Consider the following 13,590-nt stretch of genomic DNA (forward strand, 5'->3'; position numbering starts at 1 on the left):
TTGTTTTTGTTTTTCAGGAAAAGCCATGGATCTGAATTTTGTGAGCGCTCTCTTGATTTTTAAGTGCTTTAAATAAATCCAAATGGGGGGCTAAAAAAAAATAAAGAGTAGGGCCAAACAAAACACCTGCGGGCCAGATTTGGCATTGGCCTGTCAGTTTGCCAGGCAGTCTGCCAACCAGCCCTCCCTCCCTCTGACTGAACGCTGAGGGTCTACTCTTGTAGGCACTGGGAAGTACAGCAGTGAGCAAGCCACACGTGCTTGTGCACTGGGGGCTCTGGTATGGAGCTTCTCAAACTTAAGTATGTGTAGGAATCACCTGGGCAGATTCTACTCAGGAGCTCTGCAGCGGGCCTGTAAAGTTGCCTAACAAGCTCCCAGGTGATGGTAATGGTGGTGGTCCCTGGACCGGAGGTTGAGTTGTTCTGTAAGCCAGGGTCACAGAAACAGCTGTTACTTGGAGAGGAGTAGGGACCTTGACATGAAGATGCAAATTTATGGCAAGCATCCTGTTTTTACTTGGATTTTAGTTTATTGGAGGTGGCTCGGAAGAGAACTGATGGCATGGGAGGCGGGTTCTAAGGCTCTCCCACGCTCTCTCTCTGGTCTCTATTCGGAGTTTATATTCTAGAAGACGGGGTGGGGGTGGAGGAAGGTTTAAGGAAAGCTTCCTGGAGGAGGTACTTCCCGGGCTTCGGAGAGGGAGAAACCCAGAACTCCTGCTCGGTTATGGCCCAGGCATCCCACGTGTCTACCGTCCCCGACTCCCTGTCAATCAACACACCCTTTCTTCCCCTCCCCTTCCCCGCCGCTCGGGCTGTGTGTTTAAAGGCGGCTGCGGGGCCGAGCGCACCCAGAGTGCCGCGCGGCGGGCGGGTTTGGATTTTAAATCCCCGCGGCCAATCAGCGGCGCGTAGACCTTTGTAACGTTCCCGGCGCCGCGTTTGAATTCGAGGAGGAGCCGAGCGGTGTCAGCCTCTGCCCAGACCCTGCTAGATCGGCTCGGGGAGTCCGGGAGCATGAGTGCGGCGGCGGCTGCAGGGAAGCTGGCGCGGGCACCGGCCGACCCAGGGAGAGCCGGGGCCCCCGGCGTTGCAGCTCCGGGGGCTCCAGCGGCCGCCCCGCCGGGGAAAGAGATCCCGGAGGTCCTAGTGGACCCACGCAGCCGGCGGCGCTATCTGCGGGGCCGCTTTCTGGGGAAGGGCGGCTTTGCCAAGTGCTTCGAGATCTCGGACGCGGACACTAAGGAGGTGTTCGCGGGCAAGATCGTGCCCAAGTCCCTGCTGCTCAAGCCGCACCAGAAGGAGAAGATGTCCATGGAGATATCCATTCACCGCAGCCTCGCCCACCAGCATGTCGTCGGCTTCCACGGCTTCTTCGAGGACAACGACTTCGTGTTCGTGGTGTTGGAGCTCTGCCGCCGGAGAGTGAGTGTCCCTGTTGGGAGGCTGGAGCTGCCCGGGGCCGGGGTGGAGCGCCCGCACCCGGAGCTGCAGGAGAGGCGCTGGGAACCTCGAGCTGGCGGTGGAAAAGCTCCTGGGTAGAGCTTGGAGTTACTGGAGGAGGGGGTTTCGGTTAAATGGAGCCCGAGTCTTGTTGCTGCCAGAGAAGTTGGCTCCTGGACGCGGGGTGTTGCGGGGGTGGGGGTGGGGGGAGCCCTGGTAATGGACGCTAGGGCTTCCGGAGTTGCTAAGGGTGGAGTCCGGGGGGAATGGGTGCCATTGCCCTGGAGCTTCCGGATTAGGCTGGTGTCTGGGAGAGGGTGGTAGGAGGAGGTTCAGGAAAGGGATCTGCTGCTGCGAAAAGACCGGGAAGGGGGTGACTGGGGACTCTGAGACTAGGGAGTGGGGCTGACAGAGGGGTCCCAGGTCAGGGGCTTTGGAAGGAGCTGGTAGGAGAGAGGGTGCCAAGAACGGTGCGGCCAGGTTTACGGGAGAGCCCAGATCCTAGCTGTTCTGGAAAAGAAATGGGGGTGGGGGTGTCCGGGGCTGCCTTTACCTAATGATACCGCCTCCACCTTTGGACCTCAGTACCGACCCCCCATTCCTCCTCCTCCCTTTCCTCTCCCCCCGCCCCCAGTCTCTCCTGGAACTGCACAAACGGAGGAAAGCACTGACGGAGCCCGAGGCTCGCTACTATCTGCGGCAGGTGGTCCTTGGCTGCCAGTACCTGCACCGAAACCGGGTCATTCACCGGGACCTCAAGCTAGGCAACCTCTTCCTGAACGAGGACCTGGAGGTGAAAATAGGTGAGGTGCTGGGCCTGCAGGGGATAAAGAGGCGCCTGGGAGCGGGGAAGGAGGAAGGAGGTGGGGGAGGGAGGAAGAAGGTGGGAAGGCTGAGCTGTTGATCACCCCTGTAAGTTTCCCTGTACATCATCTGTATAGTGCAGTGTACTCACCACCCAAAGTCCAGTCTCCTTCATATATCTGACCCCCTTATTCTTCATTCCTGTCCCCTCTGGTAACCACCATACTGTTGTCTGTGTCTATGAGTTTGTTTTGCTTGTTTGTTGCTTTCTGTTTTGTATCCCACGTGTGAGTGAAATCATGGTTCTTGTCCTTTTCTGTCCGACTTATTTTACTTAACAAGAGACTCTCAGGATTCATCCATGTGGTCTCAGATGACAGTATTCCATCCTTTTTTATGCCTGAGTAGTATTCCATTGTATGTATGTACCACATCTTCTTTCAGTTATCCATCGAAGGACACTTAAGTTGTTTCCATCCATGTCTTGGAAAAATAAGTGGTTTTGCCCCGCCTGTGTGGCGCAGTGGTTTGTGTCGGCCTATGAACCAGGAGGTCACGGTTCGATTCCTGGTCAGGACACATGCCTGGGTTGCGGGCTCCATCCCAGTAATGGTCATGCAGGAGACAGCGGATCAATGATTCTCTCTAATCATTGATGTTTATCTCTCCCCCTCCCTCCCTTCCTCTCTGAAATCAATAAAAATATTTTTTTAAAAAGTGCTTTCAAAATTTGGGGGTAGATACCCAGAAGAGGATTTCTGGGCCATATGGTAGCTCTATTCATTTTTTAAGGAACTTCCAAACTGTTTTCCATAGTGGCTGTACCAAGTTATGTTCCCACCAGCAGTGTATGAGGATTCCCTTTTCTCCATTTCTCTCTAACACTTGTTATTTCTGACAATATTTTTTTAAAAAAGAATTTAAATGATGTTTCCATTTTTAAAATTGGGAGGCTGAACATACAAGTTTTGATTTAGTGCTCCTTTTATTTCATTTATTTATTTTAAAGATTTTAAATTGATTTTTAGTGAGTAAGGGAGAAGGGGAGAGAGAGGGAAGCATCAACATCGATGTGAGATGTCGATTGGCTGCTTCCTGCACACCTACCCGGACAGCCCGCAGCTGGGGCATGTGCCCTGGCTGGGAATCAAACCAGCAACCTTTTGGTGCTCAGGATGATGCCCAACCAACTGAGCCACACTGGCCAGCACTGCAGCTCTTTTTAAACAATTGAAAACCCCAGCATTACAAGGACAGCATTCCCTCAGGGCAGCTCTTTGCTGGGCTGAAAAGCAGCTGTTCCCTTTAGACTCCCTCTGGTTTGCCACAGTCCCAATCCCTCCCTACTCCTCACAAGCTTGCCTAGTAGCAGTCTTGAAGTTTACTTGCTTGATCCCTTAGTTTCTCTCTCCCTGTCAGTTCCCTTTTAGAAGCTTAGCCCTCCTTTCTAAGAGGAGGGGTTAGGAGGGTCATTGAGAGGCCCCCTCCTTGGGCCAGCATGGTGGGGGGATTCCTGGGGAGGAGTAGAGCTTGAGGGCTCAGATGACCCTGGTTCTCGGGGGTCCAACAGGATCCATAAAGGCAGTAGTCTGTGTTGACGGATGACAGAGGCTAGCATCTGAGGACTGCCCCTTCCTCCCTCTGTCCCAGGGGATTTTGGACTGGCAACCAAGGTCGAATATGACGGGGAAAGGAAGAAGACCCTGTGCGGAACTCCTAATTACATCGCTCCTGAGGTGCTGAGCAAGAAAGGGCACAGTTTCGAGGTGGACGTGTGGTCCATTGGGTGCATTATGTAAGTTGGGGGACCCCCTGGCCTCAGCAGGGGCTCTTTTGGAAATCCCACCTGTGAACGGATCTGCCTATGAAAAGGCTGCTCCCAGGGCAGACTACCCCAAAACAAAGCCTAATTCCCCATCTCCTCTTGACACTGGTGTAGGCTGTAGGATTCCTGCAGCCGGGTCCCTTGCTGCTCAAAGTGTGGCTCACAGACCAGCAACACCATCACTTAGAAGCCTGTTCAAAATGGAGAACCTGAATCAGAGTCCAGATTTTAACCGAGTCCCTGGCTGATCTCACGCACAAAAGTTTTAGAACCACTGATCTAGAAAGCAGCATTGGATGCGAGGACGTGGGCCAAGGCCATCGGAGCTGAGTGGTAGGAGAGCGCCTTTTCAAGTGTGGCTTCGTTAGCCCGGGGACCAGAGTCAGAAATGAGTTGTGGCAATGGCCTTCATACTTTTTTTCAGTGGAGCTATTTCAAATGAAAACTTCAGGCTTTAAGTACAGAACTATTAAACACAGAGCTGCCTCTGCAGGCGCGGTAGCCCCCTTCTTGACTTGTTCTGTATCGGCTGGCGGCCTCTGGGACCCTAGAACACTGCGGGCTTTTGCTGAGAAAGCTCTGGCCCATAAGAATCCTGTTCTCATCACCTCTAATCTACTGAGGGCTCTCTCTGGTTTCTGGGCTGCTCCGTGGGCGTGGAAGCTGTCCTCAGGGACAGAGTGAGTGTCCAGAGGATGCCTGGCCTTCGCTCTGGCCCTGAGCTGATTCCTCCTGCATCTCTTTTGGCTGAGAACTGAGCCAAATTCCACCTTGTGCTTACAGGTATACCTTGCTAGTGGGCAAACCACCTTTTGAGACATCTTGCCTAAAAGAGACCTACCTCCGGATCAAGAAGAATGAGTACAGTATTCCCAAGGTGACTTAAAGCACTTGGAGTTGAACTTGATTATGTTTTGTTACCCCCTCGCCCCCAAAGCTATTTACTGAGCCCAGCTAGAAGCTGGGGACACAGAGAGAGGGTCCACTCCACACCTCAGCTAGCCTCAGAGCCTTCGAGGGTCCGTGTCTGAAACTGCATACAGAACGGAACATCTGTGCGCAAAAGCATTTTTTCCAGGGGAAGGGAGTTTGTAGATTTCAGAGGAAAAACAAACACCAAAAAGATGGGAAGGAAGTAGGAGGCAGAAGGAGAGGTGCTGCATAAGCTTTGGCAGTGGACTTGATGCAGATGGGCCAGTGGCCTGGCCCTTCTGAACTGTGGCCCTGTCTGAGCCGGAGCTGCTGCCTCTGCAGCACCTCGCACGGCGCCCTGCATACAGTAGGTGCTCACAGTCGTGGATCACTGAGTCCACCGTGGTGTGAAAATGCACCTGGCACATGGCCGCTTTCCTGTTTAGTGTTCTTGCCTTGTGTGCAGCCAAGAGCCCTGTCCCCATGAAGACAGAGTGTCCTAAAGGGTCAGTTAACTGTCAGACGGACGCAGCATGGAATGGTTCAGAGTGTGGGTCCTCGAGCTGCTAGACTGCCTCTGTGTGGGTGCTGGCTCTACCACTTAGTGTGTTTTCTTAGGCACTTAACCTCTCTGTGCCTCAGTTTCCTCGTCTGCAAGAGCATGGTGGTCACAGAGGTCTCCCCCGGCACATGTTTCTGTGAAGGTTAACTGGGTGGATAGCAGGATGTGCTGGCACACAGTGGGTGTGGAGTTAATGCTAGCTGTCACTATGCATTTGACCCGTGCTAGGTTATCGCCCACGGAACCTTCTCACCGGGGCTCCAGGCTTGGTACCGTGTCCCCATGTTATAGATGAAGATACTCGTCACAGCTGGTGTTGTGGGCAGAACTGGGACTTACACCAGGTCTCTGTGACCCCAAAGCCTGTGTTCTCGAGTGCTCGTCTAGTGGGGAGAGCTGGAATCATGCAAGAGCAAATTCAGGGACAAGTCGACCTCGGCTCCATCTTGAGTTTCGAGAGGAAGAGAGAATAACCATTCTCACGGCTTGTCAACTCAGCAAAGCTGATGGGGGGAACTGGCATTGTTTGTAGCGCTGACGGGCCTGTTTGATACCGGGGCTGCATGGGGAACAGGCTGCAGGTCCTGGCGCGGTGCTGCACCGGGGCTCCGTCACGTGGCTTATGGCTCTCCCTGTCTCTGCTCCAGCACATCAACCCCGTGGCCGCCTCCCTCATTCAGAAGATGCTTCAGAGCGACCCCACCGCCCGCCCCACCATCCACGAGCTGCTCAGCGACGAGTTTTTTACCTCTGGCTACATCCCCGCCCGACTGCCCATCACCTGCCTCACCATCCCACCCAGGTTTTCCATTGCTCCCAGCAGCTTGGACCCCAGCGGCCGGAAGCCTCTCTCAGTCCTCAATAAAGGTAAAACAAGGCCTGGGCAGACAGCAGGCCCCTCCCGCAAAGAGCCTAGGCTTCCAGTGTGTGGTGGGTGGCCCAGAGTGTGGGGTGCAGCAGGACAGGCTCTGGCCCTGGCCCCATCCTCCATAGGAAGATGCCCTGGGTTCTGTCAGAAAGACAGACCTTGCACCGCTGATCACACCTGTCAGGCCCAAAGAGAGCAGTGTGAACTTAGCGGCACACCTGAAAAATTCTTATTCGAAAAATTCTAGCCATCACTCCTGTATGGTTCATTGAGAAAAATATGAGAAACCTCAGATGTCCACATGGAACTCAGGGCAGTGGACTCCTGAGCACCCAGCAGTTCATGTCACTGAGAGTGAGCCACGTGCGCTTCATCTCGTTTTGTTCCTGTGACGTTAATAGCAGACACCGTAGCGTTTTATGCCCCATAAACTTCAGTGTGTCTGTCTTCAAAAGGATGGACATCTTATCAAACCACACGCCACTGATTAGGTTATTATTGTTTCTAGGTCTCCTCAGAGGACAGAATTAGGAAATACATAATTTGGCGCGGGGGGGACAGGGCTTGAGTTTATGGTGATATTTCCCATTCGCATTTTTTCTTTTTTGTTTTTGTTAATCCTTACCCGAGGATATTTTTCCATTGATTTGAAAGAGAGAGGGAAACACAGAGAGAAATATCGATGTGAGAGAAACACATCGACTGGTTGCCTCCTTCACACGCCCCGACCAGGGCCTAGGCCAGGGAGGAGTCTGTCACCGAGGTACGGAATGGGTCCGCAGACACTCTATCCACTGAGCCAAACCGGCTAGGGGCCCAATTCACATTTTTTCAACATTTTATTTGTTATATTTCAAACTTGGGAAAAGGTGTGAGAAGAGACAGAATCTCCTATATCCACTTTACCCAGACCCATAATTCACATATTTTTTTCACATTTGCTTCATCAGTACCCTTTCTTCCTCCCCTTCCTCTCTTTCTTCTGAACTGTTTGTGAGTTATATACTCTAGTCCAGTGATGGCAAACCTATGACACGCGTATCAGAGGTGACACGCGAACTCATTTTTTTGGGTGATTTTTCTTTGTTAAATGGCATTTAAATATATAAAATAAATATCAAAAATATACATCTTTGTTTTACTATGGTTGCAAATATCAAAAAATTTCTATATGTGACACGGCACCAGAGTTAAGTTAGGGTTTTTCAAAATGCTGACACGCTGAGCTCAAAAGGTTCGCCATCACTGCTCTAGTCTTTACAACTTAATACTTCAATGTATATATCCCCAAAGAAAGATTCTTTTACAAAGCCACAGCACATGGCGCAGTTATCAGGTTCAGGAAATTTAATGTTGATACGATCTTGTTTTATAGCAATCTTTTTCTCTACTGTGAAGTTACTGCTTTTCTTTTGGTAATTTATAAGTGATTCTAAATAATGTTTTAGGATTTTTACTTCTTTGATTTTATGTTTGTATTTCTTTTCTCTTAAACTGAAAATCTTGTCTCCCTATTTTAATATACATACATTTTTCAACATATATAAACTAGTTCCTTTTGTTAAATGAATGTTTTATTTTCTTGCAGTTCTATTTGTCCTTGGAATATATTTCACTAAAGATAATATAGTGTGGTCCTAACCGGTTTGGCTCAGTGGATAGAGCATCGGCCTGCGGATTCAAGGGTCCCAGGTTCAATTCCAGTCAAGGGCATGTACCTTGGCTGCGGGCACATCCCCAGTAGGGGGCGTGCAGGAGGCAGCTAATCGATGTTTCTAACTCTCTATCCCTCTCCCTGCCTCTCTGTAAAAAATCAGTAAAACATATTTTTTAAAAAAAGATAATGTGAAAAAAAAGATCACTTGAAATACTTTTCTTCTCTGTGTGGATATAGCATCAATTTAATATATGCCAATTTAATGTATAAGTTCATTTGTTTCCGTTATAACCTAATACTGTTATTTTAAGGATTATCTATTTTTCTTTTGGGGTTAATTTTTTGACATTTCTTTTACTGGTGATGTCAGTCTTTTTTCTTTTTTTAAAAATGTTTTTATTTTTTTTTAGAGAGATAGAAACATTGACCAGCTGCCTCCTGCATGCCCCCTACTGGGGACCAAGCTGGCAACCTGGGCATATGCCCTGACCAGAACCGAACTGTGGCCTCCTGGTTCATGGGTCAACACTCAACCACTGAGCCCCACGGGCCAGGGCAGTGATGTCAGTCTTGATCACTTGGTCTTGGTGGGTCTGCAGGGCTCCTCTGCGGCAGCACCATTTTCTCTGATGATTAAAACGCGCCTTGCCAGGGCTTCTCTGAGACTGTTGCTCCTCAGGCTCCGCCCACTGATGCTAGCACTCCTGGTGGCTCTTGCCTGTGGCAGCTGTTACCATGGTGTTCTGACCGTGATGTTCCTCTCCTTACTCCAGCCACATTCATTCATGGGAATACTTCTGTAAGGAGGAGCTGGTGCTTCTCTCCCATGTATTTATTTATTCAGTTATGTCAGTCTGGACTCATGGGCATTTATTCTTTGGGCTATCATGTAATAGTGTTATTTTAAGGATTGCTTTTTAAAAAAATATATTTTAGTGATTTTTTTCACGGAGAGGAAGGGAGAGGGATAGAGAGTTAGAAACATCGATGAGAGAGAAACATCGATCAACTGCCTCCTGCATACCCCACAACGGGGATGTGCCTACAACCAAGGCACATGCCCCTGACCGGAATCGAACCTGGGACCCCTCAGTCCACAGGCTGACGCTTCATCCACTGAGCCAAACTGGTCAGGGCTAGGGATTGCTTTTTTTATCTTTTGCCTTTAATTTTTGGACACAAAACATTTTGTAAAAACTTATGCTGGAAATTTTTAAACTTACCCACACGTAGAGAGAACTGGCCCTAGCCGGTTTGGATAGAGCATCGGCCTGCGAACTGAAAGGTCCCAGGTTCAATACCGGTCAAGGGCACATGCCCAGGTTGTGGGCTCGATCCCCAGTGGGGGGCTTGCAGGAGGCAGCTGATCAATGATTCTCTCTTATCACTGATGTTTCTCTCTCTCTCCCTCTTCCTTCCTCTCTGAAATCAATAAATATGTATTTTAAAAAAAGTAGAGAGAATTGTATGATGAACCCCCATGTATTACATCATCCATTTTCAAAAGTCAGTTACATTTGCCTATATTTATTCCACATCCTCCTCCTTTTTTTTGGCTAGAGTTTTAAAGGCAAATCTGAAATATTTCACACTTAAGTCTTTACCACAGCATCGTTTTTAAAATGGAAAACTCTGATCTGCAAATATTGTAAAGAAGGGTTTCATATTTCACGAGGGGAATAAGCATATGGTGGTGGGGAAAGGGTTAAACAGAGAAGCTTAAGAGAAAACCATGCTTCCACCACTCAGATGTGACCAATGTCCCGTCTCAGTGTGGGTCTTTCCAGGCTGTTGGGCTTAGAAGTAGATAAAGCACATTTTAGGGTGGGCAGTCTCTTACATTTTTGTTAAGTGCCTGCTTAATTCATCCTGCTGGTCTGCCATTTACTGACCCTCCCATTTGCCTGGACGCTGAAGGTACTTGTCATTCTGAGTGTCTGACTCTGTGTGGCTGTGGATCCTTCCTAAAGGGCTTGCCTGGTGCTGGAGGTACTAGTGAGCACCAGGTGCCTGTGAGAGCCTGAGCTCTAAGAGCCTGACACTGACTAGGTTCACCCAAAGCAATCAATAGCAGCTAAAAGGGATTTTCTCTGGGGAGAGAGTACCAGCTGGGGCACAGGGTCCCTACCCTCCCAACCTGCTGCTTGGTGCCAGCTAATGACCACGTCTCATTTCTTAGGTACGGAGAACCCCATGCCTGAGCGGCCCCGAGAGAAAGAGGAACCCGCGGTCCGGGAGACCAATGAGGCGGTCGACTGCCACCTTGGGGATATGCTGCAGCAGCTGCACAGCGTCAACGCCTCCAAGCCCTCGGAGCGGGGGCTGGTCAGGCAAGGTGGGCACTGCAGCCGCCTGGGGCGAGGCTGCTCCAAGCATCGCGAGAGACCAGGGAGTCTCAGCCCGCAAAGTGTGGGCCTTCACCAGGCCCCTGTCCTCATAATCTGTCCAGTTCCCTCATTTCCTGTAGATTAAAGTCCCGATGAGTTAGCCTGATGCCCGAGGCCCTCCATGGTCTGGCCCTTCCTTTCTGACTCATGGGTGCTGCCTCCCATCTCCCAGTACCTCACTGCGGCCTGGGTACCTGTCTGCAGTTTTTTCTGTTCAGTGAATTCCTGGTTGGCCTTCGAGACGGTTGAAACAACAGATCAGGACATGCTCCAGCCTCAGAGCTTTGCGTACACTGTCCCTGCGGAGCGTTCTTCCTGCAGCTCTGCATGGCTCTCACACTCGTGTTTCTCAGATGTCTGCTCTGGTGGCCCCTCACGAGCATTTCCTGGCACCACTCCCAGCACTGGGCATCCCCTGTGCCTGCTTTATATGATCTATAGCACCTCTCACCCCACAGACTCTAAAGTTTTCATATTGAATTTCTGTATTAGAGAAGGGTTATTGCGGTCACTGTGTATAACACTTTGATGTATTTGGAATTGTCTTCTCACAATATTTGAATCATTCAAAACTAGAAAGCTAGAGAATCTGCCAGCCACTGACTCTCACCATGATGGAAGCAACTTAAACATTTTGTTCATACTTATTTTGATTCGTCTCTGTCCCTATGGCTAGAATGCAAGCTCCTGAAGGCTGGGTTTTGCTCACTGCTCACTGAGGGCAAGAGCCTGGTTCTGACCAATCATCTGTCTGTTTCCATCCAGAGGAGGCCGAGGATCCCGCCTGCATCCCCATCTTCTGGGTCAGCAAGTGGGTGGACTACTCGGACAAGTACGGCCTCGGTAGGTTTCTCCCAGAATGGGTGGGTGGCTCCAGGCGGCCCGTGACCCTTTGACCTGTTCCGGCCTCTTGCCTTTTTTGGCTGCTAGGTCCTCTCCCAGCTCTCCTAGCTCCATCCCAGACCTCCAGTGCCAGCTCCCCATGTCCCCGTGCTCCCCTTTCTGAGGTCTCCCCCCACTGCCGCTAGGATACCAACTGTGTGACAACAGCGTGGGGGTGCTCTTCAATGACTCGACTCGCCTTATCCTCTACAACGACGGTGACAGCCTGCAGTACATAGAGCGGGACGGCACAGAGTCCTACCTCACCGTGAATTCCCATCCCAACTCCCTGATCAAGAAGGTGGGTGCTGGCCGGCCCGCGTGGCCCGTGCTGCCGGGAGGGAGATGGGCCGGGATGGGGCTCCAACTCTGGACTTCTGACTCCCACTAGATCACCCTCCTTAAGTATTTCCGGAACTACATGAGCGAGCACTTGCTGAAGGCAGGGGCCAATATCACACCACGGGAAGGTGACGAGCTGGCCCGGCTGCCCTACCTGCGCACCTGGTTTCGCACCCGCAGTGCCATCATCCTGCACCTCAGCAATGGCTGTGTGCAGATCAACTTCTTCCAGGTGAGCTGGGCCGCGGGAGTGGGCGTGGGGGTCTGTGCCTGTCGGGGGGCTTGGGTTGGGCGGGGAGTGGGAGGTGTGGAAACTGCCCTTGGCAGCAGGAAGGGAGTGGGGTGAGGGCCCCCAACCAGCTGGGCTGTCTTCCTTCTGCTCCCCCCACATACACAGCTGGACCTTCAATTCACTGGTCACCACCTGTCCCTCCTCCTTCCCTCCTAGGACCACACCAAGCTCATCCTGTGCCCGCTGATGGCCGCCGTGACTTACATCAACGAGAAGCGGGACTTCCGCACGTACCGCCTGAGCCTCCTGGAGGAGTTTGGCTGCTCCAAGGAGCTGGCCAGCCGGCTGCGATACGCCCGCACCATGGTGGACAAGCTGCTGAGCTCACGCTCAGCCACCAACCGCCTCAAGGCCTCCTCGTAGGCCCGCCCCCTTGGGACTGGTGCCCCCGTAACCCCCACCAGCACCTTGGCCCGTTCTGGTCAGCTCCCCTGGCCCTGGTTTTTATAGTGTGCCCTAGCCCTGGGCATGGAGAGCCATTACAGATGGGGCTGCTGTGTAAGTTATTTTTGTACATGTTTGCGTGTGGGTTCTATGGCCCCTCCCTTCCCTCTCACCCGCACTGTATGTACAGAATGTTGCTGTTGGATTCAGGACTGTCCTTTCCCCGCCTTTATACACATTAAACACATGAGAGCCTTTTTCTTCTTGTATTCCGAGGGGTGTCTGGCACCTGGGCGCTCGGCACATCTTTGCTCCAACATCTCTCCCCAGGCTTCCAAGCCTCTGCAGGAATTTTCCCATGTGAGGCCAGCCTCAGCCCAGGCCTGGCTCCTCAGCCGGCCGGCCTCCGCTCCCAGCGGCTCCTGCGCATGGCTCCCTGGTCCCTGGGGCCGGCGGGTAGTAGGGCAAGAAGAGGCTCTCGGAGGCGCAGCTCCTCATGGCCTGGTGCGTGTGGAGCAGCAGCCGCGGGAAGCGGTCTGTGAAGTACTGGACAAAGCTGTCGGGGACCTGGCCGAGCGCCTGCCGGACCTCACCCGGGAGCTCCCTGTAGTGGTGCTTCTGCAGGGTTAGAGCAGGGCCCTGGCTCAGCGGAAGCGGAGACCAAGCCTTCCCAAGAGCCAGGCCCGCCCGAGCCCCAGACGCACCTTGTTCCTCATGGCGCGGAGCAGGTCTCGCACCGAGGTCCCCTTATAGGACCGGAACCGTCGCAGATCTGTGGGCGGGGAGGGGAAGTCGTGGGCTAAGTGGCCCCGTTGGGCTCCCCTCCCAGCCCCCTCGTGCCCGGCTCTACCTGTCTGCAGCGGCACTGTGATGTGCTTGTGCCAGTTGCCCCGGACCACGGTGGAGCCTCCTGCCTCCAGCGCCATCACCAGGGGCCCCTGTTCGGACTCTTTCTCCAGCCAGTCACTGACGTCCTAGGGCCCCATAGAGCTCCTGAGCCTGTGACCAGCTTCCGAGGCCTCAAGGCCAGGAGCCCGCCCTCCTGTTGTCCCACCAGGTCGTTAGCAGCCCAGGGGTGGGTACTGTTCTCCATCTCACAGAGCAAGCCGGCTTGGGGACAGAGTGCTTTGCTCTGGGTCTTGCCGGTGGAATGGGCTACCTGGGCACAGGTTCAGCACGAGTGGCCACTGGGGCTGAAAGGAGCAGGTGTGCTCTCACAAGGGGCGGCTT

The 13,590-nt window shown here is 52.3% G+C and overlaps 2 protein-coding genes across 2 annotated transcripts in view; one reads left to right on the top strand and one right to left on the bottom strand.

Moving 5' to 3' along the window:
- Positions 1-12,617, top strand: PLK1 (polo-like kinase 1). The gene is made up of 10 exons (XM_005882329.2): positions 1-1,427; positions 2,080-2,248; positions 3,900-4,044; positions 4,858-4,951; positions 6,196-6,415; positions 10,253-10,408; positions 11,226-11,303; positions 11,489-11,643; positions 11,734-11,916; positions 12,133-12,617. The coding sequence occupies exons 1-10, from the start codon at positions 1,020-1,022 to the stop codon at positions 12,337-12,339; spliced, it is 1,815 nt and encodes a 604-aa protein (XP_005882391.1). The 5' UTR covers positions 1-1,019; the 3' UTR covers positions 12,340-12,617.
- ERN2 (endoplasmic reticulum to nucleus signaling 2) overlaps positions 12,614-13,590 on the bottom strand; it is a 25,170-nt gene continuing 24,193 nt past the window's right edge. The window contains exons 20-22 of the mRNA XM_014530011.1: positions 13,211-13,334; positions 13,065-13,132; positions 12,614-12,978 (exon numbers count right to left, since the gene is read on the bottom strand). Coding sequence (XP_014385497.1) covers positions 12,733-12,978; positions 13,065-13,132; positions 13,211-13,334 — 438 coding nt within the window. The 3' untranslated portion in view covers positions 12,614-12,732. The remainder of the gene's footprint in view (positions 12,979-13,064; positions 13,133-13,210; positions 13,335-13,590) is intronic.

The sequence above is a fragment of the Myotis brandtii genome, unplaced genomic scaffold (genome assembly GCF_000412655.1).
Source record: "Myotis brandtii unplaced genomic scaffold, ASM41265v1 scaffold707, whole genome shotgun sequence".
NCBI lineage: Eukaryota > Metazoa > Chordata > Mammalia > Chiroptera > Vespertilionidae > Myotis > Myotis brandtii.